This window comes from Lepidothrix coronata, unplaced genomic scaffold (genome assembly GCF_001604755.1).
Source record: "Lepidothrix coronata isolate B3197 unplaced genomic scaffold, Lepidothrix_coronata-1.0 Scaffold0, whole genome shotgun sequence".
In the NCBI taxonomy this organism is placed as follows: Eukaryota; Metazoa; Chordata; class Aves; order Passeriformes; family Pipridae; genus Lepidothrix; species Lepidothrix coronata.
This window is the reverse complement of record NW_016690180.1, coordinates 18224842-18239230: the sequence shown is the minus strand read 5'-3', so window position 1 is coordinate 18239230 and position 14389 is coordinate 18224842. Positions and strand designations below refer to the sequence as shown.

The 14389-nt window shown below is 34.9% G+C and overlaps 1 protein-coding gene across 7 annotated transcripts in view; it reads right to left on the bottom strand.

Annotated features, from left to right (window-relative positions):
- LCORL (ligand dependent nuclear receptor corepressor like) overlaps window positions 1–14389 on the bottom strand; it is an 83702-nt gene that overhangs the window by 16307 nt on the left and 53006 nt on the right. For 3 of the 7 annotated variants that reach the window (XM_017837027.1, XM_017836872.1, XM_017836952.1), the window contains exon 7: window positions 435–5317. The exons of 1 other annotated variant lie outside the window; for it this stretch is intronic. In XM_017837027.1, coding sequence (XP_017692516.1) covers window positions 435–5317 — 4883 coding nt within the window. Of the gene's footprint in view, window positions 1–434; window positions 5318–8897; window positions 13163–14389 lie in introns of those variants that run through there. 3 more of the 7 variants (XM_017837188.1, XM_017836790.1, XM_017837109.1) reach the window with 3 other exon arrangements.

Here is a 14389-nt window from a genome sequence, read left to right as displayed (position 1 = left end):
AGATTTGCAATTGAAATCATTCAATGACAATTTTTTAAAAAACAGCTATATGCTAATAACACTGAATTTATGCTTCATTTCAGAATTTACCCTTCCTCACAATATGAGAAACGACACAATGGAATGAAATTCTGCTCCTTTTGAAAGCAATAGCCAGTTTTGACTGACTTCAGAATGTCAGAGCTTGATTTCTTTCTGTCTGAACTATACTAGTTAGCTTATTGGAGCTGAAAGAGTGGTATAAAATACTATGCACATTTTAAAATTGCACTTTCTGCATTATTCTGATGTTATATAATGTTTAATTTCATGGCTTATCTGAAATTCAAATGAATGACATGCAATAAAAAAAAAAATTCAAAGTGCTTAGTTCTTTGACTTCTCCAATTCCTTAAGATTTCAATTTCAAGATGAAGCGGGGAACAGGAACTTACCTACTTGGTACTTTGGGTAATAAGGTGCCATTTGTCCACTACTGCATGATTGTCTCTTATGCCTTTTTCTTAAATTTGTATCAGTGGTCTCCCATTGTGGACTTTTTCTTTTGTTTATTCTGATAAGAACTTCAGAACTACCAGCAGGATTATCGTCCTGGTTTACACTGCTATTTAACTTTCTGCTGTGAAACTGGTCATCCAGCCTTTCAGTCACTTTAGAGGAATTAGATCCTTTAGATGTTTCCATTTCATTTTCTTGTTTCTTTAATGCATTTTGCTTAGTAGAATGGGACCTTAAAAGAGGATGTCTTTTTTCTTCCATATAAGCCTGAGTGCTTTTACTCTCAACAGCTTCAGGAGAATAAATGACATTATTTAGCTTAAATGAATTGTGCTGCTCAATATGGTTGATTTTTCTCAGAAATATCCTACAGTCTTTAAAGGTTTTAGCTTTCCAAGTATTTTGAAACAGTTTATCTTGGCTTTGTTCTTTTCTAACATTTTGCTGGCAACAAATTGTTCCATTCGTCTCTGGATGTGACTTAAGTATACTTGCTATACCAGGATGTGGGTTAAAGTCAGAAGATCCCATCATCTGTTGAACAAATGCATCTCTGGCTTCATTTTCAGTTGGCAAGAGGCTTTTCTGAGACTCTAACAAAGTCTGAGCGGGCTGGATTTCTAGCATATTTTTTTCCTGGAGCTTGGGTGTTTCATCATTGGTTTCCCCACTTGTACTTTTAAACAATTGGCTTTGGCAAAATAACTGCAAATTTTTCTTTTTTGATTTCCAGCCTCCAGGAGCTGCATTATAGAGCTTTTTCGTTTGTCCCCAACTATCACGCTGCAACTTTTTAAATTCATTTCTTTTTAATCTGGCTAATGCGAAATTACTTTTCATGCTTAAGACTGGAGATCTCACTATGTTATGCAATATTTGCAATTTCCCTGCTGGTTTTGAAGGGGAGGATAGTGCAAACTTTTTAAAGTGCTTTCTGAAAGGGCAAGTACTAAGATCAGATTGTTTAGTTTCTGTCTTTGTCTCTCTAGTACTAACTACTTCTAAGGGACTGCGAGCATTTGCCTTTCTCACTAGAGAGAGAGACTGTGTTTCTGTAGTTTGCATAAACCAGGTGCAGAGTTCATTCATATTATACTTTTTCTGGAAAAGCATTTTTACAGGTGATGTTTCAAGTTCTACAAGGCAGGAGTCTAAAGGGTTTGACATTTCAGTATTACAGTCTTGTTCAATGGGATCCCTTTTTTCACATACACATTTATCAGACTCACTTCCCCCCACACGCAACCAGGTATTAGTTATCTGTTCAAATCTATTATTTAGTTCTTCCAACAAAGTGTCACTCGAAGTGGAAGTAGGCCACCACCTGAGAGAGGGATTTGATGAAAATATGGGATCTGATGATACTTCATTAATGCGTCCGAATTCACCATCCTTAAGATCCTTTTTAGCATTTCCCAAATTTCTCAGCTCTGAGGTATCTTTGGATGCTGTGCTCTGATTTGACTGTGCATGTTTTTCCTTTCGCTCTTTAGCTTTTTTCAAATGGAGTTTATAAGACTTATGTAGTAAGGCACTTCTACAAGTAAATGCACTAGAAGATGCTAATGAATGTAAAAAATGCAGTGAGGGTTTTCTGTCTCTAGCAGAATGTCTTGATGGAATTTCACGTTTTCTTGACATTGCTGCAGTAACATCGGGTGATCCATCCTCTCTAGAATCTTTCTGCACGTTCTTTACTTGACCCATATTATTGCAGAGTTGATTTTTTCTCTCCTGTGGTATGTTTTTTTCTAACACATTCTGCTGTTGTAAAGGAGGCAAACCGTTGCTAATGCTTACTTTTCTTTCCTGAGGTGAAAGTCTACTAACAGTCACTGATATGCCAGAAATTTTTACTTTTGCTGGCCTACCAGGTTTTCGAACGGTGGTTAATGGTTTCTTAATCTGCCGAATGACATTGCTGCAAGGATGTGGCGATGCTGGGTTACTCTTGATAGGTCTGACATAGTCATAACCAGAGACCTCCTCCTTTTCAGTAGCAGGATTCTGAAAGGCTTTTACTATTTCAGTCAAAGCATTTCCAGTTTCTGTATTGTGCCTCACTTTGCTGGGGTCATTGGCAAAATTAGAATCAATATGTTGTGTGGGCAGCACACTGATCACATTTAGATTACCTTCAGAAACATGTCTCTTTGTTCTTCTTGACCTTCCAAAAACAACAGTCACAGTAATATTTTTGTTGCTGTTAGCTTCTTCCAATACTGCTGCATCAGACTTGATGCTTTTACCACCACTGCTAAGTTCAGGTCTAGTTTTTGTGCTTTCATTCATATCCATTTTTGGTTTTGGAGGCCGTCCAATAGGTCTCTTAACCTGCTTAACTACTTGAGGACCTATTTTCTTTGGTCTACCCGGTTTTCTTTTTAAAACCAATTCACTGCTACTGCTTGATTTCTCCACAACTTCATCATTTTTTTTCAAGTCATTTACGTTAGTCTGACCAACTGGACAAGAGCTTGTAATTGCTTCTGCATAAACACAACTTGACTCCTCCTTGGTATCATTTTCACTGCAATCACAGTCCTTGACACAGACTGCATGAGAAAGGTCTCCTGTGGCCTGTTTGTCTAACGAAGTGTTCATGTGCCCTTGAAACAAACAGAGATCTGTGCTTCCTTTAGGAGATGCAGCTGCAGATGTCAAAGTGTATTTGACTCCTTCGTGACTATTGACCTCTGAGACAAACATAAGCTTAACAGGACTAGAGTAGTTTAAGGGAGATGAGATCTCCCCAGCTTCAGGTGTTGCATCCAAGTCCTCATTACTGGAATTTGAGCTGGATGAATTAAAGGTCAGAGATCTCAAAAGGCCATCATTAATTTCTTGATCTATAACCATTTCTTGTTTGTTTGTTGTGACACAAATTGCTCTGATTTTACTGCTGCTTGGCACATGTGAATGTGAAAGGAAGCTTTGTCCTGTGCATCCCATTTCACTCAGAGTGAAGGGCAAGCCCCTTCTAGCAGCTGGGTTCATAACCTGTTCGTATGCATTATCTTTTAATTTTTGGCTTATTTTGTAACTATCCAATAATGAGTTGTTACTCTTTCTGGCTAAGTTTAATGTATCTTCTAAACGCTCCACAACAACTTGCAGATTTGTGTCTCTCACAATTTTGCTTATATTTATGTCACTGCATCTTTCAGCATCTTCATTTATTTTAATGTTTTCCAAACTTTCTAAGGACTTTTTTGCACTGGATGACTTTCTAAACATGATATTGTTTGTTACATACACAGAGTACCATCCAGGAGGCACAATGTTACGTTTAGTTCTGCCCAAGATTTCATTACTCTCATCCTTTAGAGGAATCTGACCAGTCTCTTGTAAGGGTGTATCATCTCCTTGTGTATTTGGGAGTTTTGCCTGGCTGGCTGCAATACCACTGTTTTCTGAAAGAACTAAAAAGCCAGAGCTGGTTTGAAAATTAGTAAGAGGTAGTTTGAAAGACTCTGTTTGGTGTACTGGAAAGCACATTGGTTTGGTTTGGCAATTCACACACGGGTTGCTTTCAAGATGTTGCAAAGCCTCATCTTCTATCACAGTAAAACTATGTCTTTTATTTGGATGTATTTTATCGAATTTTTTTGTAGATTTCTTTGCATTTCTCTCAGAAATTGACTTTTTCCTTACAAGAGTTTCATCAAGGCTTGCAAGCTCTCTCTTGATTTGCAAAGACTGTCGTCGAATGACTGGTGAATCAGGAGAATTATATGTTGCAAATAAAGTTTCCTGACGCTTGCGAAATCTTGTCTGGATGATTTTATTTTCCATTTGTTTATCGTGTTGGCGAAGTAATTCCATAAAGCTGTAATCACTCGCCTTAGCATTATGCAAAAGAGACGTTACGAAGTCTCCCAATTTGACATCATTTTCTGGTGCCCTGTCACTGCTAGAAAGTTTTACAAGATTTGTTGCTATATCTGTAGTGTCTATTGATTTCAGCTTTTCATTAATGCGGTCCATTAAACCTTGAAAAATGGCGGAATGTTCACCCTGCTCAGACTTCTCAGAACTAATGTAATCATCACTGCTTTGGGTGTCTGTTGACATCCATATTCCATCTGAACATTCGGTCTCTTTTCCTTTGCATGTTTTACCTCCATATTCAAATTCTTCTTTGCTTCCTTCAGCTGGCAGGAGGGATGGAGGCTGGTTGATGGATATTTCAAGCTTGTTGTTGTCTAAAGTTGGGAAATCCATAACCGATCCTTCCAGTGATTCAAATTCTTTGCTGTGTACAGGTGACAGTGGAGGTGGTGACGGGCTGCGAGATCTATTTGCATTTTTAATGCTGCTTAAGAGATCACAGTCCTTAGCTGAATATGTACATGCTGCTGCTTTCACAGAATGCCTGTTATAATTTTGCAATTGGTCAGCACAATACTTAGGAGAACTACATGCTTTGTTCACCATTGTCTTAATACATCCAATCGTTACAGCTTGGCATGACAAAGAATGGAAATCTTTAATACAAACAGACAGAGGTGGTAAACAAGTGTTTGGCCTTTGATTTTGTAAACAGCACCTTTTCGTCAGCACATGTCCATCGCAACTGCAAAATGAAACGTGAACATCCTCTTCAGTAAGGGAACTGGGAGTTTCAGAGTGGACCAAATGTGTTTGCTTGCAACTGCAAACTATAGGAACATTTTCATCTTGTATTAAGAATTTTAACATAGCCACAGTCTGTTGCCAGTGATATGAACAAAAAGACTCCAAAACTTTGTTTAATGTTGATTTTCCTTTCTCCAAATTAGCTGTTTCCTCTGAATTTGCATCAGCTGTTGAGCTTGAACTGAAAATGAAAACAAATCAAAACAAAATATAAATTACAGTAAAACACCACATCTAATGGTTTTTATAATGGTTAAACTCAAACCTAAAAACCTGAAGTTTACAAAACAGTTCTGCTCTATTTGCACTACTCAATCACACTTGCAAGTGTCACTAGCAATGATGTGTACCTCATCAGTGACAGCACTACCATTAAGAAAAATAATCAGGAAGAAATTAGGGGCAAAAAGAACTATATATATAATTACAATAATGTTAACTTTCTGATATTTCAAACTATTTTAGCCATTAATGAAGGAAAACCTTATCAAGAACCTGGTGAGCTTCATATTACTCCCATTTCACTGAGGCACAGAGAAGGTAAATGACTAAGGTCAAGGTTGTGGCAGAAGAAAGAATGGATCCATCTCTCCCAAATCCCATTCTCAGATATTTAAATATCCAAGTGTATTGAGTGCTTTTCAGGATACACTTGAAGATATTTCTAAGGACATTTTTATTTCTCTATTTATTTTTAAAGAATACCTAACGAGCTAACAGAAAATGGGAAAAACAGCCACTTGCTACTGTTATTGTTCTTTGAAGGTAAAAGTTTGACTTCCAGTTTTCAAATAAATTGCAGTGGTGCATCACAGGCTCTTAATTGTAATATAATACACACATACGTGTGCATGCGCACACACACACACACACACATACACACACACACACAGAGATTCCTTCGTTAAACAAAAACAGAGAATAAGTAACTTCTGTGATAAAGGTTAATATCCTTTAAATCTCAAATACAGGGTAGGCCTATATCTAGACAGGACTTTTGAGCAGTTGTTCTCAAAGATATTAACTAAAAATAAAATAACTTATAAAATACTATCTTAACTATTTAATGAATTTCTTATAAATTATTAAAACTAATGTCACTACTTACCTAATCAATCATTTATATTGAAAAGCTGAAAATTTTCCATGGTAGAAATTAATACAAGTATTTCTTCAATTAAATACAAAATCCTTATGCTGGATAGCAACTATCAACAGATAGTTAACACCTAGTTCAAATGTTTTACTGAAATCAATTGCATGAGCAGAAAATGTTAGAAGAATTCTGTTTTAGAAAAGTATATATTATTTAAACATATCACCAAACTCTGAACATGACACTAACTTTTTTCCCTATTATCCCCTGTAATTTTTTTCGCATTTAAGCCTATACTTTGAAAAAAATTCATTTTGATTTGGTTTACAACTATATTGATCAATGAACGAACATATTTAAAATTTGATGTGCTGTATTTATATAAAGTTACCTATTCATTAATTAACACATACCCAGAATTATTACATCAATAATAACTTTTAGCTTCAAGTATCTTAATAGAAATTATGACATACAAATTTGTATTTTGATTGTCCTACACAGATTTTAGAGTTTAGAGCTTAAAACCAGCCAACACTACATAATAATTCTTTGTGTTTTTTCCTTCTCCTGTAATATTCTGTATGAAACGGTATATATTCAAAATCAAGCATCTAGGTGATACTAACTCATAAAAGTGCAAGATAATTGTGCTGGTATTAGTTGAAATTGCGATTATGTTTAAACTGAAATCATTAAGTCTTAAAATCCTCTTTGCACCTGCAATCTAAAGTAGAAACAGCATTATTCAAGGGAATGTCATTGTCAGGATTTAACTGTTTTTGAAATACCACTACTCTGAGAAGAGTCTGACTTACTCTTAACTAATTCAGGAGTCACAAGGTGCTGAAATGTATCAACACTTGTGAAAACAAAGCTTATTCTAGTAATACAATAAAGGATAAAAAGGATTGCCCTCCCCCCCACCATGAGTTTAATTAAACAATGTTTTGAAAGGCCAGCTAGAAAAATTAACATGGCACCAGGTCTTCATCTTCAATATTTTGTTTGTATATCAACAGTAAATTTTTTAAGTACTAATTTGCTAAAGACAGCTACAGTACAGTCGTTTTAAAAATGAATCTTTAAACAGGTACCTTTCTGTCTGTCTAGACTTGCAAGGTAGGTCTATAGTTTCACTGGAGAGCTTTAATTGTAGAGAACCTGTATCCATAGCTGCTACTTAAAGTCTGTTCAGTGGTGAAAGAAACTTCTGGAGCCCTACAACCTTCTCAAAGTCAGTAACCAAAATTTCCACAGGCCTCAAAACTGTTTTGCATTTGCTATGTGAAGATTAACTTGTTGTATAAAGGAATATCCTGGTTATCACAGACATACTGGACATTTCTCTAAAACAAAATCTTTCCTGGTTATCTACCCCTGTGTGACGTCTATGATCTGCTTTCCCTCAGCGTGAGTTAGTTTCTAAAGCTGACAGACAACTTAACTTCACCTGTTCTATTGCAATAGTACCACACTCCACATGATCTTCCAAGTTTGGGGAAACAATCAAGCCCTTACTCAATCACCATCTGGGAGCAGAGCTTACTACACAAACAAGTTCAAGCATTAAAGCAACACATTTTCCTTGAAGTGTCTTTCTGAAGAGATATCAATATATTTAAACAAACTCATTATTAGTAGCTTTTCAATAAAACTATGGAATTATACTTCAGTCTCCTGTAATTCCTTCCTGCAGCGCTTTAAATTTGCGTTGTCATACAGTAGTTTAGACTATCCTCAGGATAAAAGGCTTAACCAATAATTTCATATAGGGAAGAGCTATCACTTTCACAACTGCACGCTTCCTTCACAGAACTGTCTTACACCTCCTCCAAATCACAGCCAGAAACATGGCTGGAGAGAGCGGGAAGGAAACGGAGGGGTTGAGGTGAGAGGACCAATATGCACTGCTCCCCCTGTACCTTTGTGCAAGGGATCCCTGCAGACAAGGGTTAACATGGAATGACACTATTTCCTTTCTGGAGGACAGGGGCAGTTAGTGACACGGAGCGGGGACTGGCTGGAGTCCAAAACTGCCACAAAGGTGGTGACATGATAAGGTTCATTATCAGCCTTTCAACGTATTATTTTATGTATAGAAGAAGTAAAACTTTGCCTGCTCCACAAAAACTATCAGCAAAGAGCTCTATCAGATGACTCCCAAAAGAGGTCCTTCCCTAGAGGTCTGTCTTCTGTCATCTCGAGCCAGAGATAAGATAGATCAATCTAGCAAGTTCTTTACAGACTGGGAACAGGAACAAAACCAGAACACAAAACATACTTTCAAGTACTCATATGAATGGCATAAACTATTATAGAAATATAAATCTGTCTTACAGAAATGTTTGTTTTCTGACTTTACTAAGTAAATAAATACCTCAAAAAAGCTATATCTTATCCATAATGTATAATTTTTAGCTGCAAACTAAAGGGGGTAACTGTTAGAAAATTAGTTCTCTGAATTTCTTCTCCTTAATGAACAATGAATCAATCTGAGAAAAGAAACCATCTTTCCTTAAAGCTACTATTTCTGATGAAATTCTCATAGTAAATTAGTAATTATGTGCTTAATTTGTACAGTTCTTGATCTTATGCCACTGCTAATAAACTTGTGCCTCAGGAATAAGTCAAATAAGTCAGTGTACAGGTTTTTGTTTCTTTCTTTTTTTTACTGAATGAGCAAATCAATCACACATCAGTGTTGTAAATTTATGTGCAAAAGCATTGAAGTGCTTTACTACAAATTACAACGTAGAAACACGTTAACTAAACAATTAAATTCATACAATCAGATTTAGGAATATAACAACACAAAGAAGAAACAGAATTACAGTACATTTACAACACAAGACAAATACATGGAATTCATTAGAAAATATTGTAATAAATAATTCATGAATTATAGTGCAATTGATTTATGCATAAATATAACTAATTGCCTAAAAATCAGTTGTTAACAAAAATCTGTCAAAAATCAAGGCAGCCACAGAGTTTTACTAAATTACTGCGACAATGGAAATACTGCAATTAAAAAACAAATACAAGTATTTGTACTGTAAACAACTAAAAAAATCAGTCTCACTAAAGTTAATATACAATTTAATATAAAATTGTCATTAGCTACCAGAAATGGTTTAAACAGCTTTACTGAGCAGTAGTTCTAAAAACAGAGGCACTGTTTTTTAATATAAAATACTTGAGAAACATTCAAATAAGTAGAAAGCATGTAGGGCTTGCTTTCGCCTTCATTTAAAAGTCTGCTGAAACAGGAATTTTCAGAAATTGTCAATTACTAAGTAGTGACTGGTAACTGAATTTATAAAACAGTTCAAAATGTATAATTTAAATGACAATTAATGAAATACATAGGGGTTGGGGAAGGAGAATTTACACATTTCCCTGCCTTTCCTTAGTTGTGTAATTAAAGGTTAGCCTAATAATTAGAAACAAATAATTCTGTTCCTTTAAACACTTACAGGTTGAGTATCATCTATAAACTATCAAAAAATATTTTAATTACTATTTCTGACCAAAAAATAAATACAAGTACTAAAATGTTGAAAATTAATTATAATATTACATACAAAACTACTGAGTACTGTTAAGTCAATAGTAAAATGATCCCTGATTTTATGAATCCTGTTAAATTTTTGGTCAGGTCATCTTTTAAATGATATAAAAAGAGTACTGTTACTTGCCTTCAATATAAAGTTCTGACTCAAATTTCTAACATTGTCTGAGGAGTAGAAAACACCAGTATGGTACAAATAGTAGGCAATGTATTGAAGCCCCAGATTTTTGCAAGTAAAACTGTATAAAGACAGATGTTGAAACATTTACATTTTTTCAACTGCATTTTTCAGTGGGGATATATTCACAAATTATTCCTTCTGGTCCTCACAAAATATGGCTTAATTCTTTTAAAATGAAAGATGACCCTGACACCTGCTCTTCTGCAAACTCTTTATCAGGTACACTTCTGCTTAAAATCTTAGAATCATAGAATCTGCTGAGTTGGAAGGGACCCATCAGGATCATCAAGTCCAACTCCTGGCCCTGCACAGGACACCCCAAGAATCACACCATGTGCCTGAGAGATTCATTCTGTAATATGCAAGTAAACCTTAATGACTGAAGGAGATTCAGTGTAGATCTGAGAGACCAAAGAACTGAGATATTGGTTGTGCAGTTTCAAAGGATTATTCTGTTTTAAAATGGAAGTTGTTATTTTTTAGTAGCGTTAATAGATATGGGCTAGATTTTACCATCAGTATTGCAGTATGCTCTCCACTGAATTTAATGGCAAGTTTGTCTATAAAAAAAATTACCTGATGTGGCCCATATGTATCCAATGTACCAATTCATTTATATAATTAACCCATACACATGCAAATTTAAGTAGGGAAAAAAATATGTGCATGTGTACAACACGTATAAAAGTTGGAGAAAAGTATCTTTCTATGCCAAATTAGATGTATACAGAAAAAAATACATGTTGAGAGGAAAAGGGCATTGATGTTCAGTAGTGAATGTATGAAGCAAGCCCCCATTCATATGTAGACATGTTTTTGATATTACACAAAAAAAATTAAGTGTGATAAAATGTCCAATGTAAATACTTTGAAATTTATGTAAAAACTGCAATATGAAGGTAATTGGTCTCCCTTAAATTCTATTAAAAGTTACGTATTTAAAATGAACTAACTTCTAACTACCAAATTTATAAAGACTTTATATTATTGAAAGTTCAAAACAGCTTCACTGTTTAATATTTGTATTTCTATCAAGACCCTGAACTGCAAATTTGGTTATTAGCAAAATGATAATGTAACTTGGTATTCATTTTGATAAACTGAAAATGTTTTGAAATGTCACAGCAGCAAATACATTACAGTTACAGTGAGGTTTTTCAATAGGAGTGTGACACAATCCTTAAATAAATTTTAAGTAGTCATAACATCAACTAACCAGCACGTTTAAACAAAAAACCAAACAAACCCAAACCATTCTTAAGCTCATTCTGTGCACATTATGAACATGCTCTAAGTTGCATTCCAACTTTCTTTTTAAACCTTACAAGTTACCTTAATTGTCAAACTAAAAAGGAAAATTATGTTAAAGTTTAAATTATTTTATGCTCTTAGTATTCCATCTTATTTCATATTTAATAATTCTATAACTACAGTAATTTCTCAGATTTCATAAGTGTACACTTTGTAAACACCAATTTCTTTCTAAACAAACAACAAAATTTTCTTAAAATGATAAAAAAATGCAGTTTATGCCTGCTAAACACACATTTTTAGTAATGAAATGTTTTTCTTACTTGTATTGGATATTTAAGTAACAATAAAACTTTTTTTTTTCACAGAATGTACTATATCCTACTAATACTTCACAAATCCACTTCCTTGTAAGGAACTAGCCTTTTTTTTTTTTAAATCCACTGCTTTGTATAATCTGAGTTACTTACAATTTATTGCAAGTATTCTGTGAACTATAAAGTCTGCTAACCCTTGGTTGTGTATTTCCATAATAAGATGGATAATTGAATGGGTAAAGTGGTTCTCCACCAATTAAAAATTATGCTTCACATGACAAATACTTCTTTTCCCAAAACATCTTTATGCTATTGACTACTAAATAAAACCTGAATCTTTTCACCTATTTATACAAGGATTATATTAAATACACACTATCAGAATTAAGTGAGCAACTCTATAATTCTGTCCACAGTGAAAACCCTGAATAAAACTATTTTTCAAAAGGCATGTATGTGGTTTTTGAACTGTATAGTTTCACGTCTTCTGTCAGAGTGAGCATATGTATTTCTCACGTAGTGTGTGTATACAGACATACATACACACACACACAACAATTCGCTAACAATTATTCTACACAGGCTTGCTACTATTTTTGCAGCTGCCAGTCCCTGAATCTGTCATATTAAATAAGCCAGTATCTGGTAATCGGAGTTTCTTCTTCGGTGGAGTCTTCAATGTTCCAGATCTTTCTTTTACTTTATATTCTAAAGTGCTGTGAGGTACCCCATAAATTCCTTGTGCTTTGGAAACACTCATTTTCCCACTCATTACCATTGCAATTGCTTCTTCCATTATTTCGTGATCATACTGCCGATAGCGGCCACGTTTTTTTCTTGGTTGCTTATTATCTTTACGATCCAAACTATCTTCTGTATTTTCTGAGGTTCCATCTACTGTCCCATTCTTAGCATTAAGACACAAAGGAGAGAGGTCCCCATGCAGAAAGTAGGAGTCAACACTTGAGTGAGTTACAGGTCCAGAACATTCAATTTTGTTCTGTTTAGGGAGGATATTTTTCAATTTTTGAAGAGCTGATCCTTCTAAGATTGAGGAGGTTTTAGAAACGTGGTACATAACATCCAGAAGACCAGCAGTATCAGACTGTGGTTTGGACACAGAACTTATTCTTAGCTGAGGAATTTTTAATTGTACAGTAGGACTTGAAGTTTCATATTGTAGATTTTCACTTTTTTCTTTAAATTGAGTGACCATTCTCTGCAGAGTTAACTGGTGGAGGTAACTGGAAGCTGTTGGGAATTTTAATTCTGAGGTTTCAAGTAGACTGAGTTTACTTTTTTCTGTGCGCTCTGCTTGAGCTCTTGCCCACAAGGCTACTTTTTGTAGGACTGCACAAGTTTCTTTACTGTCTTTAAATGAATAACTATCATTGAAATCTCGAGTTTTATTTTTAAAAGGTGCAGGCTTTCCTGCTGGTAAGGCTTCTAAGTGGAGAAGTAAAGTTTTTTGAGGTATGCCATAAAGTATGCCTGCTTTATTTATGTCCAGTGCTCCAGACTGAATGTCTTTCAAAGCTTTTGAGAGCAAACCATCTGCAAACTCAGCACTTCTTTCCACATAGTCCTCTCTGTTTCTGTGTAGTCTCCTGGATGGATGGAATGAAACGATGGTAAACTGATGTATGAGAGACTCTCACACAGCTATGGAAGGGAAGGGTCCACTCCTTTATTATACTCCTTGCTTCGGTAACATCACTGCTTCTGATACTTTTTAGTCTTTGAGATGTGGTAGTTAAATGATTATCCTAGCAAACTTACAGTTCTGGTAGGACAGTGCGTCAAAAATCATACGGTGGCTTCTACAGCAGCCCTTCCAAGAACTTTATATCCTAGCTCAGTATTTGATAATAGTCTCATGTGCTTGTTATATTCCCTTGTTCACATGCTTGCAGAGCAACACTGTTATAATTTTAGTTATACAATTAACGTTCCATTAAATACCCAAATCCTGAAGGAGTTTTTGTTAGTAGAAACGTGACGTTACCGCTAAACAAGTAATAAAAGAGTCAACCCCCTCATAGAAAATTTGCAGCAATAAGTACATAACTACACACAAACATCCCAGACTTACACAAAACTAGGCTTTCTACAACAGTAAGATAAAAGTGCTGTTGTTAACAATCAAGTCCATTTTCGCAAAATAAGACACAGTTTAAAAAACTTCTAGTCACTACTTACAGCTCACTAGTTACAAAGTCATACTCATTTTCAAACTTCTTCGTATGAGTAAATTAATAAAATGCACTTCTACATCATTCAACAAATACTGCTACTGTAGTCCTATTTGCAGTAAGTTATTTGGTAAGACGTACAGGTGACAAAAAGAGTCCTGCTATGGCTAGTGGATGGGAGGATGCCAAGATCATAAAATCCAACAAAACAATGCATTTCACTAATTTGGTGGTAGCTTTCAGCAGATGCAATAACATTTTCCATGCTGAATAAAGACATTTAACCGTTTGCCACCACACACCATAGTCAGAACCATGATGTAAGTTTAAGTATGATGATTAAGAGCTCTCTCTCACGCGCTTGCTCTCTCTCTTATTAAGGAGTTTTATAGATAATAGTCATTTAACTTGTTCATGTTAGTTGAAGAACATTTTACATCTAATTATTAACATGGTCATTTTTGTCCAAAATTGAAGTTTCCTAAATAAACTCTAAAAGAATTATTTGCATTTTCTTCTACTATTCTATTACTTTTAATGTGTTATGTAATCAATTTTCAGGTAATTTTTAGTAACATGAACTAAAGTTTGGTGATTGTTCTGATAACTTTTCTTTAAACAGAAAAAAAGGAAAAAGACAAA